Genomic DNA, 20504 nt, shown 5'->3' on the forward strand with positions numbered 1-20504 from the left:
ACTAAACCTGCTTTCTCGGACTCCTAGACAACATTCAAACACATCGTATTAATGAGTTTTGGAGTTTTGGCTCAAAATGGCTCTGAGCACTATGCGACTTAACTTCTGAGGTCATCAGTCCCCTAGAACTTAGAACTACTTAAACCTAACTAACCTAAGGATATCACACACATCCATGCCCGAGGCAAGATTCGAACCTGCGACCGTAGCGGTCGCCCGGTTCCAAACTGTAGCGCCTAGAACCGCACGGCCACTCCGGGCGGCTTAATGACTTTTATTATAAAAGGAAAAACTACAATACTTACCTTTGACTATTACACAGAAGTGTCGCATACAAAATAAGCAAATTTCTTCAGTATAGATAATGCTACATAGCACAAGCGAAATGACTAGTATTGAAGCTATTCTTAAGTCCTCTTCACCTAAGGGCCGCTGATGCCGCGTTGTCGTCCTGGAGAGGCGGTCAGTGTGCCATTGGCTAACCTCTTATCACAGCTATCTGTGCTCTATCGTTTCCGACTACCGTGCCGGCGCTTGACTTTACGCCGTAACAATTAACTCCCTTTTTCTTTCCTCCCTTCAAAATTGTGTTCTTCATATACAGATAAAGTGGAGCGGTTTCACTGTTATAGCACTTAAATCCTTAGGTTCTGTTTTTAAGCTTATACAGGCCTACAAGTGCGGGAAAATTGTTCGCTGTTATAAGGTAATGTTAGTCGTATAAGCTGGAGACTGTAAATGATTTTATAACTCTGAAGACAATATATTACATATTAAAAGCGTGTGTGTCACATTAACATACTGTGGCGATTCATGCTGGTTAAATACGCAACCTGACGTGGGTTATCTCATTAGTACCACCGGCAGAGGGAGGGGGGGGGGGGGGGGGGTGGTGTCGTGCTGTTCTATAACCCAGTTGCGTACTTTATACTTTAAAAATTTGAAAGTAATACTGATTCGGCTTCTTGCTATTAAACCATCGGTATTTAATTAGATGGATGAAAATGACTACTATTACTTTCTTGTAATATTGGTCCACAGCTCCGACAAATATATTAAATTGCGTCATCTTTCGTTGAGCTGTCAGTGTTTTATTTTTAAACACTAAAATTTGAAATCAGGATGACGTCATTAAAAAAATGACTTCTGAGTCGGTAATTTAACATCGTAATTAAACTGATTATTTTCAGTTTCAGTATTGGGAAATGACGTTTCATCAGCTTTACTTTTTTCACCATCACTGATTTTGTCATTCCCTAAACAACTTCGTGTCTTCTTCGCTTCCTCTGCGACCATGTTCTTGGAATATCTTGTTGCATCCAGTTCTCTCTATGAGCAGATGAAGGCGATATTTAACGTCATATATTACCTGCTTCTTCTGTCGACATTGTTATTTATATAAAACTTATCTCATGGTATTGAAATTAGTGGTAAGGTTGATATGACCCGAATTGATCGTTAAGGAACTAATATTCGATAGAAGAAATCGAAAACCACATGGATAAAATTTGTTCACTGTTGCTTTCGAAGCCTTTCATTTTACATATTCTATCCCAATTTCATAACATGACGCGTATAACTGAGTAGTGTCCGGATAATATGCAACAAACACAACAGAATGTCTTTTTAGCAACAGTGAGAATGTGAATGAACTTCTCCCATTGGCTAGAGACTTGTTACCAGCGATGCATTCCACAGCGTCCACTCAAAGAAATAGGCGCGTATATATTTCATCTTCAAAACGTCAGTACCATTGGTACGCCTAAAATATTACGCGTGTATCATTTAACAAACTTAAAGTTACGAGATACACTCTTTTGATAAGAGACTAAAGGTAAAATACTTGGATTCACACAAGAGCAAATTTTCCCACAGTTCGGCGCGCGGAGGGATACCGACAGCGGCAACGTTGGAACTACTTTCTTGGAGGCTAGTACGAACAATAGCTCTCACAGTGGAGCGCGCTGCGGCGGTGAGAAGTTGTGTGTGGGGAGCGTACCCCGAGTTGTTTAGGCATCGGTAGAAACACATGTATAATGTGTGTGAAGGATTTTGTGCAGTTTTGACAGAAGTGTGTTGTGTGTTGGCTGATGAGTGATCTCTGAGGATATTCCGCAGTAACCGCGGCTTCAACATGTTGCGGAAGACGGATTATTGTTTTTATTGGACGCTTCTGTTCTTCGCTGGATTGCAGATTTCATCCGTAAATGGTAAACAACACACTTCTTATTGATTTTTATGGATATTTTATACTTAATGACCGATAAAAAATTACAATACTTGAGAGGTGTTACTGTGTGACATTACTACTTTTAAAAAACATAGGAGAATTTATTTTAGTAGTGGTTTGGCAATTTTAGATAATTCTAATACTTGACCTGGACTGTGGCTATGTTGTAACAAAATCTACTATGTTATAACACTGCACGTCAAAGTTGGTGTGTTAAACAACATCACAGTGTTTGTATCGGTCAATATAGAAACGCATGGATTTTACTCGCTTATATTTTTATGTTGTTTCTAATCAATGTTAATCAATTATCTATTCTCTCCGTAGGAGGAATATATAATTGGCAAATTGTAGTGTAAAGTGGTAGAGAAATTGCCAAACAGGCAACAAATCCAGGCGTCTTGCCGAAATAACAATGACATTTGTAGGCTTGTTATTACTTGATACTTACTGTTGGTAGGAGTGTTATTCCTTCTTTATGATTTTCATTGTATGCCTGTGCATACAGTAGCATACTGAAATAGAAAGTATACGTAATTCAAGGAATTGTGCAAAATGTTTCTGTCAAACATTTAGACTTCTATTCTTCTGAATATAAGGAGTTAGATTTGTCGTATAGAATGTCAATCCGGTGTACAGTAGTAGATTATGGTCATTGAGTATCAACGGTGAGCGACAACGTTGACGCGGTGTGTCTGAGTGATCAACAGGTTGTCGTTTACAACTTGTTGCTCTGAGAGGAGACTGATAAGTTTGGGATTGGATTTACGGATCCTGCACGTGTTCCTTCTCTGTGCATGAACGTTGTTGGTTTCTGTTAAACAGATTAACTTGTATTTTTCTTGATTTTCAAATAAAACACTGTACTTTCAAAATAATTCGACAAAAAAATTAATATTTTTTACTGCTTCGTCTACTTGTATAGATGAATTATTGTTGACATAATATCGTGGTTATAAATTTCAACAGGCTTTCTTGTGATATTAAAGCGTCTAATTCATACTAAAACACGTTACTGAGTTATAGCTAGGATGTTACATATCCTCGGGTCTGTAGCTGCCTCATGTTCCTTATTTTTGTGAAATATAATGTATTTTGTGTTGTTATGAGATGTGTTACATCTGAGAGCCTTGCAGCAAAGACGTTTCTTCTGTAAGCTACCCATATCTATCGCGACATCAGCCTCAAAATGTGTGCAAGATGGCGGCAACACAAGCGCTCTTGATCGGGCCGCAGTACTTTGTTATGGAGCCATACGCAGAAATATTATTCCGTTAATGTCTATTTACGTATTTTGGGCATTTATCCTCATCAGTTTTGATGTCTCATTGTATTTGTTGTACTGGGTGCAGACTGTAACTGCCTGATGACTGTCAACATCCGATGGTGGAATGTTATCCTGTAAACCGTTGTGCGCCGTTATGCCTTTTGAATATCCTGGTTCGGAATGACAGATTTAAGGACATTCACCCAAACATTTAATTTTGGGCTCTAAATGTTGTTAAGTTGTGAATTCTCCGATTGTTTTGTTTGTTTGACGCTGCAATGTCGGCATGGATTTAAATAAGGGCCAATTATCAGAACCATCCGTTGGTGTCCAGCTGGGCAAAATCTCCCAGTTATGTGCCAGTCTTCGTTTTAGGATGTCTCTGTTTGCTGACAATCTGAATGACGCAAAGCTAATTGCCCGAAAGAAAATTGTTACATCAGATTTGCATATTATTTGTCAGATAAACATAAGAGTGTATGGTAAATGAGATGCTCCTGGATAGAGCAGTTGTTTTCTTGAGTTTTAGTTTGACGCTCTACACAAATTTATTTAAATGGTGTTTGATGTCAGTGTCTGCTAGGGAACAGGAAGTGAAGAAGTGAAGTAGCGTCACTAAATGAGCCTCTTATTTTATTTTCGTACATTCTTAAGTTGTATCGTCCTGCTAACTCAAGGACCGGTAGAGATACGGCACAAATTAAACTGAGGCTTGGGGTTATTTACCGTTATTGGATCAAACATCCGAGTGATACCCCACCCTGCAGAGATTTACAGAAGACATGGAAAGTGGAAAAGGGTGGGCGGGAATTTAAACCGTGTTTTCTCCTTATAATGATTTATGTAGTAATGTTGATACTTGAGAAGTGTTGCCGAGCTGTCCATTGGATTCATAAAATCTATAATTTTGAGATTAATTTGCGACAAACCTCAAGGCTTACCAATTCAGGATTATCCGATACGTAACCATTTTAATTGTTAAGGTAGCAGGGAACTTGCTTAATATGGACGTTCGTCATTGGATTTACGAAGTAAATTTAGTAACTAATTTTGCCGCAGTTTCTGGCTTATTTTGCTTTTTCTTGAGAAACATTGGTTATCGACCATGTTCTTGAGTACAAATCAATTATTCAACCTAAATGGCCGGTCACAGTTGATTTAGATTTTATTTATTTCTTCTTGCATTGGATTGATATGTAGCTGAGTACTTGTCTTTTGATTTAAATTTGCCATCTCGAGTGTTTTCATTATGTAAGATGTCGAAGCTTCATCATTGGAAATTATCTGTGCTTTCGCTGACTTATTGGACATTATCTTCTTCGATGTGTCACATCGTGGAGTCTTCATAAGTGCATTTTGTTTCAGAAGTTTTCGTCTTAGAGTCTCAGTCTAGACCATCAACATTAACAAACGTTTTACACTTTACACGAATCAAATGTACATTAACAACAAATTTTATTTGCGATTTTTTTGTGATGTATTTATTGCCTCCGGAGGGGCACCGACTTCATAATACCTTTGGCGGGAATGTTAGAGTTTTAATATGTCAACTGTAATGTTATAAGACACTGAGCGCAAGCTCAGTTGTAAAAAGATGGGAACGAAATCCTGCCGATGGAGCAATTCTTATATTCTGCTACAGTTCTCTGGAGAAACGAAAATCGAGCTTGTAGGAGAGATGTCAGATGTCCATGTCATTAATCTCTAAAAGTATTTACAGAGGCCATTTCGTTTATTGGAAGGGTAGTCCAAAGAAATAGGGGAACGGCCAGGTTGCATGTGTAATTATAGTTCAGAAATTGAGTTTGTATAGCGTAATCACTGCAGTCATGTAGTGTTAGAGAGAAACCCTTTCCACGAGAGGGAGGAAAAATCGAGATGATGAAATCGATAGTGGCCGTAGAGAATATAAACGATATATGTAAGTACTTTCTTGAAGGCAAAAAAACCCAAAAGCATCCCACGCATTTAGATTGGTTTCCATTCTACCAACTACATCCATGTTGATATCTACTGACCGATATAGAATTTTGTGTTTCATTTCCGGCATCAGGATCACAAGGAGACTTCTTTTCTTCACCGTAAGGCAGTGCAGTAATTAAGGCACTGGTATCCTGTATATTGGCCGTGATTCAAGTCCCTGGCCTGACACGCGGCCTTAAGTTTTTAGTTTCTTCATTAGCCTGAGGTGAATGCTAAGTAGGGATGCCCCTTCATCAACACCGTGTACCATTCCTTTCACAGTTTTCGTTTAACGACTATTGCTGCGTCTCACACCATCTCCTGAGTATGGGAGCTTTTTCGAATGTCAAGATTTTAAGGAAACATCCCTCAGGCGTCTTAGATACTGTTGAAGGAGAAAATAAGTTGTCTGCCAACACTGAATCTTCTCCTGCATCACTCAAAATACCCCATTCTGCCACAGCTGCCGTGTTATCAACGTTTAAGGCTATCCATGGACGAATGCTGTGAAATGATACTGCAGCTCAAATTTGAATAAAAAATGCTCAGATTTCTTCACAAAGGCATGTATTGCTTAATAATAATAATAATAAGACTAAATGGATTCATAGCAGCATCTCTCTGCCAATTTCTACTCACCCAACAAAAGATATTTTCGATTTGTTCATTACATAACTGTTCTGGGGTGAAACTTCCGGGCAGATTAAAACTGTGTGCCGGACCGAGATTCGAACTCGGGACCTTTCCCTTTCGTGGGCAAGTGCTCTACCATCTGCGCTACCCAAGCACGACTCACACCTCGTCCTCACAGCTTTACTTCCGCCATTACCTCGTCCCGAGTTCGAGTCTCGGTCCGGCACACAGTTTTAATCTGCCAGGAAGTTTCATATCGGCGCACACTCCGCTGCAACGTGAACATCTCATTCTGTTCTGCTGCAGCGTGAACATCTCATTCTGTTCTGGGGTTTCAGATTTGATTCATTGCCTCAGTAACATAGCTAAAAAGACACAGATCAGTGCTGTATCATAATTATCTGAATAGTTTCGCACTCAGAGTTGTTTCAATGTCGACGACGAAATACGCCGTTTTTCTCCACCTTATTGCTCGAAAATGTAGCCAGTCATAATGTAGGGCACGATTTGTTCAAGATATTTGACCTTGGGGACTATTTGCACAGTACTACACATTGTTAGCACATGTTTTTGAAGACCGTATGAGACATGTATGACAGGGTTAACAACATATGGGTTAGGTGCTGCTACATTTTGAATGATGATCATTGATATGAAATTTTGGGTCGCAAGTTAGCTTAAAATAGCTCGATAATGATGTAGGAGACAGGTAGCCAAATATCACATCAATGGGTAACGTGCTTAGTGAAGCAATTTGAGGCTGAAATAATCTGAGGTTCACAAACTTTGAGTTGTAATTATAAAATTCATATTTTTATCATTTTTGGTGTGGCAAACTGATAATAAACAGAACTTTTAGTGGTGACTTAAACGGTTATTGATAAATGGCCATTTAGAACTATTAACCCCTTCCCTTCAACAGTGTTTTGTAGTATAGTTCCCTTCACATAGACAGGAAGTTCTTAGTGAAACTATAGTTTAACACGGATGTAATTTATTTTGTCTGTGTTAATCCAAATCAACCATGAGCGACCAGTGTGTAAAACTGTGTCCAACTAGGTAACTGTGTTTAAATATATATATATCTTTTGACAAACAGCATGTGTCACTTGTAATTAACGTTTGGTAAACTTTGGGGTCATTAGAGACAGTGTTCATCTGGGATTGGTAAAGATTAGGATTTAACGTCCTGTTGAGGGCGAGGACATTGCATATGTGCGGTGACTTAAACGAACCATCCCAGCATTCATTATAATCGATGTAGGGGAAAGCACAGAAATCCTAAATCAGGGTGGTAGGAAGGGAATTTACATCTTGATCCTCGCTCAGTTGTACCAGTCCGAATCAAGATGACGAAAGCACTTCACTTGGAAATTTGTGCTGTAAGAAAGCACTTTTACCCAACTGGAATTCGTATCTCGGTTGTCTCGGATACGAATCAATCAGTTTGTTGACACTGCAGTCACATTTGGTAGGAATGGGGTGCAAATTCTGATTTAAAACAGTCGTCTCGCGGACAGTTCGTAATTTACGCTACGATCAGTTGTGTCTGTACTGCTGTTTCGTCCAGCGTGGTACTCCGCCACTAATGTCAGGGATGTTGACAGCAGTTCTTTTCTCTTCTTTCCTGCGTCGTAAAGTAGATCGCCTGCAGATGAATTTTGAGCCGTTACAAAAGTTCCACCTCAGCTACCCCCTCCCCCTCCAGCACAGAACACGTTATAGTGCGATTATTACTTCACGCTAATTATCGTCGTGATTATATATATATATATATATTTTTTTTTTTTTTTTTTTTTTAGATTGTGCGCTTCCACTAACGAAAACTAATAGCGATTTTAGAGGACCCTGAATTTATGCACACTACACACTATTATTCTGGGCCTTTCCCAGGACTTGGTGGCGCCACTCTGTAATTCATGTGCAGCTTTCACAATTTAATTTTTTCACTGTTACTCATTATTATTCAAATTTCGTAGAGCTGGTCGCTTATAACTGAATACCGAGGTGAATCTTCCTTCCACCTCTGTCGATCTCGCTGCCGATGGAACGACAAGTTCGGAAAGTTGGTATCTGTGTGATCCTATAAAGAAAATAGTTGGACACTGGACGCTGGGTACAGTCCTGAGAGAGACAGTGTGTCTGTGGTCGCTTGAGAAGAGTCCTCGTTGGCGTTTCTCAGGCGTCTGGGAACGTGGTCGCAACGCCTTCGCACGTTATATGTAACGAGCCTGGCGGCCAGCTTTCCACTTTCCAGTTACTGCCAGCATTTTGCAAACGCCGACTCCACAACTTTATAGAGTAACCACGCACTACTGGTAAGATGGCCACGTGAAGAGCGAGCGTTTGCGGCTGGGATGCCCCTACGAAAGCTTTAGAGGAACGATCTAACGTCTCGGTAAAGTAGGTAAACTATTGGTGCGAGAAGATCTCAAAGAGATGCCTGGTAACGGAAGCATTGCATAATTTTCGAGTTTGATGTCGATACTTCAGAAGGTGGTTCCGTTTGCTGCACTTCGGTAGGAAAATGTTGCACAGAAATACGACTGTTCATTTAGTTCGGTCTGCGATTTTTTGGACACTAATAATAGTGAAATGAAAACTTCGTGTGTTCAGCTACTCTAGCTCATAAGCTCCACACCGACGACAGCTAACACTGGTAATTTGCCTTTTTGGGGCGAAATCATTAAGCCGTGGCCGATTATTCGTTGCGTCGACTTTTGTGCCAGTTAAAACTTTGCAGGAACAAACCAACCTATCCCACATACGATCTCATCAGAAGTCAGCCGGGATTAAACATCGCTTCGATACAGGAATCGATATAATATGTTACGATCAAAAATTTTCCCTTCGAAGGCCTTACAGTCCACAATCGGTATGCCAAACTGGCGAAATCCCAGTGAGCATTGAGGCAATAATCCCACCGACGCACAAGGTTGAAGGTACCCGTTTGGCACAGTACCGTGTCCTGCCGCACGAAGTCTGTAACTGCCTACTGCACATCCTCGTCCGACAGCAATCGTCCACCCGTTGACTCGCACTTGAATTGCCGTAACAGTCTTATGACATTTGCGATATGGGACTGCGTTACCAGGAATACCCTTTTCGTACACATCGATAAAACAAATATCACACTAGACTAATATGGGGATACACTACCGAACGGGCACGTAAAATTTTGTCACGGGAAACAAGCGGAACGCCTTCCGTCGACACTGGGCGTCGCATGAAAGACGTGATGAGCAGTAGTCGTTTAGGCCGACTACACATACACAAAGCAAAAACGAAATTGGAATTATCTGCTGAAACACCAGGGGAAATTTGCGTGACACGCTCTGCAAAGCGATATCCCAAAACTGTATATACAGTACGTCGTTTCCCAGTAATGTGGTTGCTGTAAGCCTAACAGGGAGCATGTTGTTGTCATGGCCTTTATTCTGAAGACTGGGTTCATGCAGCTCTCCGTGCTAGTTTATCCTGTGCAAGCCTCTACATCTTTGCATAACTCTTACAACGTACATCCGTGTCATTCTGCTTACCGTATTCGGGCCCTGTTCTGACTCTATAATTTTTATTACTCCACACTTACTTCCATTACCAAATTGACAATGCTTAGATACCTAAGGATGCGTCGTACAAACCGATCCCTTCTTTTATTCGAGTTCTAGCGTAAATTTCTTTTTCCTCAGTCTCAGTACCACCTCATTTGTTGTTCGCTATACCTACCCAGTCTTCAACATATTTATGTAGCACAACATTTCAAAATCTTCTGTTCTTGTCTTGTCTGATGTGTTCATTGCCCATGTTTCATTTTCATACAAGCTACACTCTAGACGAATACCTTCGGGAAAACCTAAAAACACAATAATCGTAATGTGAGTTATCTGTAGTTACAAATCGAACAGCGTGATGCTATTTCAAACGAAGCGGTACGTATTCTGTTCGGGTACCAGAATTATTTATCGTGCTATGTTGTCGCCCGCGGTGTGATGTGGTGTTCTGGGCGGTAAATTGCTGCAGTGTCGATCGATATGGCTGGAATTTCACTACAGCTGGAAACGTAACTAAGTCTGCAGGAAAGGAACGAAAATCTGTTTGTATAATGTGTAATATGTTCACGCCGTATTGTGTCATATTATCACGGTCGCAACTAGGACATTTTCACATATAAAAGCGACGTGACAGATGATTGGAGTTTAATGATGAACGCGGTTTCTATTTCGTTATGTTGCGACGCGATGCGAGTAACACGCGGACGCACGTGCTCGGAGCTAGACCTCGAAGAGCCCGTGATGTTAGTGGGATCTGCCGGCTGGCGTCACCCGGAGTGAAGTGTTTGATTGCGTGCTGGAGTCCTTACAGGCTCTGAGAGCCGCTCGTCCACAAATCACGGAGTGGGCACGCCTGTCTGCAAGTTTCGCCGTCTGCTGCCTGCTAACGCGCCCTCTGCTGTAAACTATATAGGTGTAAATTCACCGAACTCCTATATCCTTTGTAACCGCTCGCTAGCACTCGTCATTTATTTCCTCTGTTTTGTTATACGTTTTTATTGGTGTTTAGTTATCACTGTACAGCTATCCCTATGCACCTGCATAACTCATTCCTGAAACCTAAATGTGGATGACTGGTCGGGATTTTGAACCCTTGTCCTTTCGAATCCGAATCCTATGCTGTAAGCAATGTGCAACCTACCTACGTATTCATTTCTCGTTCTTTACGTCTCCTAGTTTCTAACACCCTGCAGATGTTATCTTCCGCCACCCTAATGGGCCGGTTAATGTTCCGGGTATTAGCTCCCCCCTCCCCCTTTATTTTTGAAGCGTTAGCATGCATGGCCTACCAATTACTCGTTCGTCTTCTGGAGACCAAGTGTACTTGTCCTTAGCACATCACACAGGTATGCTGTTTTCTGGCTTCAGAATTGCTTATTAGGTCTCAATATGTTTGAACAATTTTTGCTGGCTTTTTTCCACAAGTTTCAGTGATTCTCCTGTATGGGTACATTTCAAATGCTTCGCGTTTCTTTGAGGAGGGAGCGTTCAGAGTCCACATCCGAGAATCGTGCAACAAATTTGACCACTGATCAGCTTTTGTACGAGTTTGTGCTACCTTCACACAAGTTTTTCTGCTTCTTAGTAGCATTTATCTTCCATCCTTTACTGGATGTTATCTTTGGTTTTTGTCTTCCTGTTTTCCATGATGAGATCAAAGATACATGGAACGGCTGTGCAGAAGACCTTGCACAGTATTGTGTGTCGTCAATATTTGTAGTGATAGCGAGCTAAGTTTAGTTTCTATCCGCTGTTTTGGTATCAGTACAGGGTGAACAGGTGTATAATGTAAAACATTGTGCTGTCAAAATGTACAAGATCCAAGACAGTGATTACAGAACAAACTGCGGGTTGTGACGAATACCCACTGTGACTCGAAAGGCATCGCACAAAACCCGTAAGAAACGTGACAAAGAATTTACTTTTTTAGTTATTGAAAGAAAATGTATTTTTTCCAACCTGTAAGTTTTTTGCGGTTGTACAGTGTCTCCCAGGAGAAATGGTCAGTATTCAGGGATATGATGAACGATCATTTGAAGCAAAAAAGTCTGGCAACATGGGCTCTAAAATGCAGACCTTAAGCTCTGTGAGTACTTGTTCAGTGGAAGAGATGTGTTCCACAGCAGTGAAGATGAACAATTGCTCTTAGCTCTTAAGGTGCCTGTACGCTCTTTAGAGCCCATATTTTCAGGAATTTTTGCCTCGGTTTGGTCCATACTACCATTTATGAAAATATGGAAAGCAAAGAGCTTGCAGTAAAACAGACTTGTTTCACTCGCAACTCGTAAGGTACTTGACTTCTCTGCTTAGAGTGATCGTTCCTGCCGTATCTCCTCGTGGGACACCCCTTATTTATCAAGACGCGTCAGTTGATCAACACCTTCTACAGAGCGATTATTTAGCGGCAAAGTCGCTTCTCCAAGCGTGTCTCCGTTGAGTGCTGTGAATTTAAGTTTTGTCATTAATTCGGTGACTCCGCGTTTGTCATTTCGAGTAGTAACCCCCGACGACATTTAAGGGACTCAACACAGACGCCCCGAAGTCTGCATACTTGACTGTTAAAAGAACTAGATCTCTTACTGTTACTGGTGTGTTTTATTGGTCTTCATTTCCAACGGCGGACTTGCAGTGGCGCAATTAAACGTCGCAGTACACACTTATTCCCTTACCTTAAGGTGTCTTTATTGGCCTAGTCGACTAATTTGGCTCATCACGGAGTTATTCACATCGCAATAGAGAAACCATTTAGCTCTACTGCTTGTGAAGATAAGTTCTTAACCGGTCGTACATGTTGCAGCTCAGTAATTCTCTTAGTCATTGTTGGAGCTTCGGCCATGCGGACACGGTACCTGACCGATTTAAATTTCCAACTTAATCGCGTGCTGTAAGCAGCGTCCCTCGTCCATCAACCCCCTACTCGCAAATTATTGATTCCCGTAGGAACATTAATAAAACCGACAAACTCCAGGGACGGATTCCTGACTGGAAATCGTGTAAACAAAAAACAGAACAAAAAAGGTCCTACGAACATGTGTCTGGAAATTTACGGTGTGCACGCAACGACGACGAATCTTCGCAGAACACAGTACAGCATCCATATCCCAACAGACGTTCAAGTGACCTTCATAGCCGGGCGGTATAGGGCGCCTTGCCACGGTTCGCGCGTCTCCCGCCATCGGAGGTTCGAGTCTTCTCTCGGGCATGGCTGTGTGTGTTGTTCTTAGCATAAGATAGTTTAAGTTAAATTAAGTAGTATGTAAGCCTAGGGACCGATGACCTCTGCAGTCTGGTCCCATAGGAACTTACCACAATTTTCCAATTTCCAAAATTTTGACCACCATAGAATTGCAGGTGATACGGATAGTAGCAGTGGTCCTGCAGGATACGCGTAATCGTACTTTCGTTTACACAATGTTGGAGGGCCACTGGCCTGGAGCTTGTACTGAGGTTCATGTCAGCCTCCTGAAGAACCGGCCGGCCGGTGTGGCCGAGCGGTTCTAGGAGCATCAGTCTGGAACCGCGTGACCTCGAGCATGGATGTGTGTGATGTCCTTAGGTTTAAGTAGTTCTAAGCTCTAGGGGACTGATATCAGATGTTAAGTCCCATAGCGCTCAGAACCATTTGAACCTGAAGACCCCGTTCCTCCAAATCTGGTGTATGCACAGTCCGCCGCCTCCGTGCATTTTCGTTTGCCTGAAAGGACTGACGATCACACAGACGCCCAAGAAGGGCTTGAAATGTTGTGTGTTACGGTTAGTGTCGTGAGGGTACTTGTTTTGGTATAGCTGTGCTGCCTCTCGACTGTTTCGACCTGCTTGGTCGTACACAAACGCCATCTTGGCTCGTTCTCGATGTTAATGCGGAACTATTTTGCTGCTTACAGTATGCTGCGTCAATCGCACACCCTGCAACACACAAGTAAAAGGAGGCACGTGGTCAGGCGCACTATCATTTGTCACCGCCATCTACCGTGGCCACGATCTGTTTTATGGTTAATGGTTTCTTGGTACTAAATGGGGAAAAGTTCTTTATATGCTTTTTCGTCTTACTGACACAACATAGCCCAAATAGCGAACTGAGGGAAGTGTCGCAGTGGTTAAAACACTGGACTTACATTCACAACAAGCAAGATTCTATTATTCGATCGGATATCTCGATTTGGGTTTCTGTAGTTTCCACAAATCGATTAAGGTGAATTACAGAGTGGCTTCTTTGTAAGAAGGGATAAAGAGGGAATGGAATGATCGTTTGGCTAGGAGTCCCCACCTGGGGAAGTTCGGCTGCAAAGTTACAAGACCTTACAGTTAAGGCCACATTGGACGACTTGGGCGTCGATGATGATAATGATGATGATGATGAAGTGATAATGAGAACAACACAACACCCAGTCACTGATCGGAGAAAATATCCGAGCTGGCCGGGACTCGAAGCCGGGTCTGTTGCATGGTATTCAGGAACGCTGACAATTCAGCGAATGAAGCGGAGAGATACGGCCGATTCGCTTTTCCATTCTTTTGCTCTCTGAATTCTTGTTCCACCTGTAATTATCTCGTCGTCGATGGGACATTATGAACATTAATCTTCTTTGCTTTTTCCCCATCTACAGAACTTTAAGGTGTTCGAGGATGGGTTATAACTAAGTGGATACTAGAATCTGTCAGTTTTGCTGGGCAGTTCGGTGGCGGAGTCTGATTATGTCGGACTTATGACACCGTATCGACAGGATGTTTGGCCTTAATCGTTTCCTCCGCCTACGACTGAGTCCAGAATATTGAGGCTGGGTGATTAGATGTGAGAGCTGAGGCGGCTACGGTGTTGTGGCTGGTGCGAAGGCGACAGAGCCGACACCGTCGCGCTTCCCTGCACCCGATGTCAACGCTCCGCGGCTTGCCCGCGCCAGCGTAACGGGAGGACAACTCCGGCTGTATCAACTGCTCACCTCTGCCTGCTCCATGCTCCAGCTGTTGCGCCGGTCTATGAACAGTCCTGTCATTTACTTAATACGGTGTTGGTTCGTGTTTGTTGCTTAGGTGTGAAAAAGCTGAAGAGAGACAAACGGAGAGTTTATGGCAGCTGCCCGTCGTGTAATACGGTCCGGAGGGTAGTTAAAATTCCCATCCGGCAATCAGCGTTAAGGTTTCTCGTGGTTTTCCGAAATTGACTGAGGCAAATGCCGGGTTGTTTCCTATCATGAGATTACGGTCGATTGCCTCCAATCAGAGCTTGCACTTAGTTGTCGACACGAGGTTAAATCCTAAGCTTTCTTCCTTGTGACTCGACGGTATTTCCGTACCGAGGCAGCACTCTGTCCGGAGAGAGTGTGTGTGTGTGTAGCGTCATCGACGCTGGAGCCTGCCCGCTTCAACCATCTTGTCTCCTCCAAGCACCAGAGGGACGTCCTCGATGTGCTGTTCCGCTAATTCGACCGGAAACTTTCTTACACCGCGACACCGAACGAAAATGTGCATTTACGAACCTGACCCAGTCGTGATAATTAAATTTTCTTGGACGTTTTCCAGTGTTCTTCTGGGAATGTGGCATCATTCACACAACAACGAAACGCAACTCTTTACATTACGCAATAAATTTTAGATGTTTCACAGTACTGACAAGAGACGAAACGTGGACATTGATCGACAATTGTACAAAGGCATCAAAACATCGTCGGGCTCGACCACACGTTCGAAGGAGAAAATAAATAGTAGTAGGTAACGTTGTTCTTACGCTATTGGAAACTCATTCGCACACTGGCGAACCACTCAGTACTGAGGGTTGCACCACATATCAAAAGCGAATAGAAACAAGTAGGGTCGACAGTAAACTTGCTTTGTGATTCGGCACAGGATGGGCGCCTTGGTGGGCACACTGATAGATCGCTCTTCATCTGTGCGAAAGTTTTTTGAAAGAATATTAACCGGTTATTGTTGGATAAAGCATTCTCAAAGGACGCAGTTTTCCCCAAAGTCTTGGAAACATTTCTGGGTTGTTAAACACCGAAATTCAACGAAACCTGATTCAACTGCTTTAGAGGGGAAAGGTAGGAATGAATATGGATTAAAGAAATTTGGCTATCGCAATTAATGAAGGTTCGTTTTGATCGAGTTGCTGTTGGAAATTTCGTTATCGCATACGGCATTAATGTTATTGGCAGTCAGACTTCGTGGAATTGTGGTACGTTTATTTTGCGATACCGTGAACGACGGGCAAGCTTCGGCGATTGTGGGAGCAACTGGTGTCGGGCCCAGGTGTGGTTTTCAGCCACGAGTATTTCCGCCTCATTCGTAGTCAACTGCAGTACCCTACACACGCGCTACCTGTCGCAGACGCAATCTCTGCGGTACCTCTGGCATTCCCTCTCAGATGCCTACATTTCGGAGATTCTTTCATTGCCAGACCCTCGAAGAAAGCCGAATCAGCATGTATCACTGAAAAAGATTTGCTCGTAGACCTTGAATGGAAGAGATGGCCCCACTATTTCCTGCAGAGAGGTACCACATTTTTTGTGATGCCTTGTCTGTTTTTGTTCCCACGTGCCCAACCATTTTCGTGTCTGGGCAGTGACTAACAGAGTTTTGCCCGCAATAAGATGATGATGATGACCAGCTAATTAATTAATATTCATAAAAAATAGAGAATGTCCTGTAAATTTAGCTCCGTCCATTAACAACAAGGCCCGGTCGAAGGTGGTTTGCCATTTACGTGGTTAACTGGTTACGCGTTCCAGAGGGATGAAGGAAAGGGGGGGGGGGGGAAGAGACTGGAACTGCATTGCCAAGGAATAGTCATTTTAATCGCTATAGTAATCGTGTGATCTGCATCGGGTGTAATCCCAGTTATTTCGTTTGTTTTACCTGTGACGTATGCAACTGAACCACCTAGCCTCGCAATTGAGGAATTCTACATGCCTCAACACTTACTTAAACTTGTTGAATCGGCCACTTACGGCTTACTGGTTGTGAAATTAACCGTATTTCTGTCCGAATGATCTAAGCTACCTTTTAGCTTTTCTTTGTTGTCACCACGTTACTATTTAATATAACTGTCACATTTCGTAAGCAGTATAAAACATCGCCATTTTTGTGGGGCTTACTATGCGGTGAAAGGCTCTTTTCAGTGCAGAAAAGAATAGTACGCGACGTTGGTTCGCAGGGTTTTTTTCCGTATATTTCAGAGTCCTGTGAATTGCCCTTATGGAATAAGGTAGAGGTTCGCCAATTTGTCAGAGGTCACTTCCCTCTCGTGTGAACCTTACAACAAAGATGATGCCTCACTTGCTTTTAGAAAAACGGGATAACGAATCGGTCTGTGGTAGGAACCACTTGCTCATTTGGAGAAACCAGTAAACCTAAATCAGGACGGTTGGACAATCATTTGTTACTAGTTCGATCTTTCACAACTACTTTTCGCACAATATAATTTAGCTGAGTATTCAGATTAATACAAATCAGAGTGGTAAAATTCGCTTATAATAGAGCCTGCAAATGTGTGTCCATAATATTTCATTCAGTCGAGTGCTTGATTTGTCGCCGAGGAAATTTAGTAAAAGATACTGGTCCCGAAACAGTTTGTTACATATATTGCACACTTTTGGTTTGAGGAAACGTCAGGGTACTTGTGCTTTGTGTGTAATACAACTGTTCGCTGCCGTTATTGTAATCCTTCAGACCAAACGATGAAAAATCTCGTGAATTATCGTTTTGTGATAATGTCGCCTATGCCCACGATCGCGGCCACTGGATCTATTCTGTGTCATATTTCCTCATCTGAATGTTATCTGTTGCCATCATGAAACCGAGAAAATACGAGTGATACGAACGACACGGATGGAATATTATTTTGTCGTACTACAGTTAGAACGAGAGAGATAGCGAGTGTTCAGGATAGCCGAACAGAAATAACGGAGGAGTCTTGTACCAATCTCCCCGCCTAGCCGCAGTGGTTTAAACGTGTAGTTCATTTCAGACACTTAAGACTAGTTAGGGGATGATTCGAAAAGACAACGGCGATTCTTTCTGTCATAAGGCTTGTTCAAGTAAGCCATAGCTTACCTTTCGTGACGCAGTGTCAGACGGACCATAACTTCAGAAATAAAAATGTTAAAAAGTTTAAGAATTGCTTAGGCTTTCGTGGCCACTTGTTGACAGATTGTCTGTTGGCTTCTATCTCGAATTCTTCGGCCGACGTTCCTTTGATGATTCGCCAGCAGGAGTGGCTGGCGTAAGTTTCACCGTACTTTGCTGGTGGTGGACTGATAAACGTTTTGCGGGATTGTAGCGATGAAGGAATTAGGAAATCTGCATATGTTTTTCCTCCTGATCCGAAATTGAACATAACTGTACACTCTGGAATTGTGTGCGCTCATGTATGGTATATGCTTTACGTTACCGGAAAAATGAAAAAAAGAATACCGGTTTATTTTCTAGGTAATTTCGTCGCTCTCAAATCTTGTACGGCTATATTGTTAATCGGTTTCAACGAGGACTGCGAGGCAATACGCAATCACTATTAATAATTGTTAGGTTGGTGCATAAGTTAGTAGCTCTTTTGTGTTGGTTTTGCGGTTGCTACGGGCTTATGTATCGATTGTGATTTTTTATTTGTAGCTCACTATTGCTATTTGGGCTTCAACATTGTCGTTTTATGTTTAGAGATAGTGAGTGGATCTGTGGGAGCTAGAAAATGGAGTACCGACATGTTCTTCTGTTTGAGTTCATTAGAGTGGAAACAGCCAGAAGCATTTGTTTGCAATGCCATTGAACAGAGCACGGTTCTCTCGTTTTAAGGAAGATTGTTTTGTCGTGACTCTTCACGTTCAGGAAGACATTCGAGGTTTGGTGAACGTTAAACGCATCAACCCACAATGATCCACGTAATTGTACTCGAGCACTGGAAAATGTGCCGAACCGTGCTCATTCCACCATCGTGCGACATTTGTACGCAACGAAGAAGATTCAAAGATCGAGTGCTCTAAACCAAAATCACAAAAATCAGACACCGATCGCTCCTATCCTATTTCGTTCCTGGTGACGATAAATGGTGCCTTTACGCTAACATACGGAAGAATGGAAGTGTCGAGCGCAAACGAAAGGGCAAAACCCCGTATAAAACTCTGCGCGTATCCACAAAAGATGTTATGCGTGTGGTGGAACAGCGACGGTGTGGCGTGCTACGAACTGCTTCCCCGAGGTGTAAGCTTCACTGCTTGACATTTATTGCCAAGTGAGACATCTCGTAGGGGCAACCGAAGGACAACGGCCAGGAAGATTGCGCGATGCGATGCTTTTCCACGATAACGCCCGCCCGCATTCTGCTAGACCGACAAAAGACGCCGTACGGGAGTGGGCTCGGAATGTCATTCCGCACACACCTCGTTCACCCTCAGATTTTCACCTCGTCCGCTCTCTATCGAGCGACCTTCGAGGAACTTCCTTTCCGGATGAAAATTCCCTCCGCACACGGGTCGACGAGTTTTTCGCCTCAGAGCCACGCGATTTCTACAGCCTCGGAGTCGGTTAGCAGACTCGTAAATAGCTAAGGAGAATATATTATTGATGACTATAAAGTCCCTGTTATATAAGCGTTGTGTTTATGAAACTTACGCACCGCCCAAAATATTTGAGTACCCCACCCGTGTGGAGCTGTGAGCTGCTAGAATGGCCGGAGCCAGCTGCGGCGGCGGCGCCGGCGACTGGAACGGCGCTCGGCGTGCCCCTGCGGCCGGCTGGCAACAGCGCAGCCTGCTGGCTCGCGGACACCTCGGCGCTGCTGCTGCCCTGCCGGGTTTCCGGTGCGGCCGCAGCCACTTGCAGTGTATTCCCACCCGGCCCGCGCTTCCATCAGCTGTTGCCCTCCTTACCGGCCACTAGCCGTCGCTACTCTTTTTCTGACACCAGTCGCTTCCTAGTCGACGAGCCCACGAGGAATTCGGATCGTGACCGTGTTAAATATCTACACGGCAGTTTGAATGGCAACACCTTGTTCGCACAGGGTTAAAAGAATGTACTCGACATTTCTGAGAGGTGACGGTGCGGACGAGAACGAGACAAAATGTCCGGTAAACGTAGTCTCTCAAAATCCGTGCCTTAAGAGCTATGAGCACTCGTTCATCTTCGCTACTGGGTGCACTGCACGCTCACGAACGACCTACAGAATGCAGCAAATATATGGGGTCACATTCGTCTGTTTTTGTTTATGGATACAAAACGTAGTAGCCGGCCGATGTGGCCGAGCGGTTGTGGGCGCTTCTGTGTGGAACCGCGCGACCGCTACGGTCGCAGGTTCGAATCCTGCCTCGGGCATGGATGTGTGTGATGCCCTTAGGTTAGTTAGGTTTAAGAAGTTCTGATTTCTAGGGGACTGATGACTTCAGCTGTTAAGTCCCATAGTGCTCAGAGCCATTTGAACCAAGACGTAGGAAACATATGTCAGTGCTGGTACTGTAAACCGTATTCGCGGTGAATTTATGTATTTATTTTTAATTTTTAATGTGGTGTTCGGAATTATCCACTCTGACCTCCTCCAATACGTGATTTGACACAGTTTAAAAGGTGCATCCAGCCACACATCTCTAGCCAAAGACTCGCGTCTAATATTTGCGTAACAGTTAAGTCACGATGCGTTCAGGTGCCAAAAAGTACAGCGGTGGAAAGAAATAGCAAAACCGAGAAGGAATTGTGTGACACGAAGGTTGGTAGGAGTGTTCCTACATCTGGAAGATTACGTCCGTTCAATTTTCGCGCCACGCGCATAAGAGTAGAGCTAGCTACGTCACTATTAGGATGCGTAAGTTTTGTTTGAAATGCACGCCGCAACGGCGGTGAGCGTTTCTTACCTTTGAGACTGGACGCGGTGAGTCAAGAA

At 43.1% G+C, this 20504-nt stretch overlaps 1 protein-coding gene across 2 annotated transcripts in view; it reads left to right on the top strand.

Annotated features, from left to right (window-relative positions):
- Positions 1 to 1950: 1950 nt before the first annotated feature.
- The window catches only part of LOC126297713 (neurogenic locus Notch protein), a 349521-nt gene continuing 330967 nt past the window's right edge, over positions 1951 to 20504 (top strand). For both annotated transcript variants that reach the window (XM_049988844.1, XM_049988845.1), the window contains exon 1: positions 1951 to 2210. In XM_049988844.1, the coding sequence (XP_049844801.1) occupies positions 2135 to 2210 (76 nt within the window). In that variant the 5' untranslated portion in view covers positions 1951 to 2134. The remainder of the gene's footprint in view (positions 2211 to 20504) is intronic.

Source organism: Schistocerca gregaria, chromosome X (assembly GCF_023897955.1).
Source record: "Schistocerca gregaria isolate iqSchGreg1 chromosome X, iqSchGreg1.2, whole genome shotgun sequence".
Classification (NCBI taxonomy): Eukaryota; Metazoa; Arthropoda; class Insecta; order Orthoptera; family Acrididae; genus Schistocerca; species Schistocerca gregaria.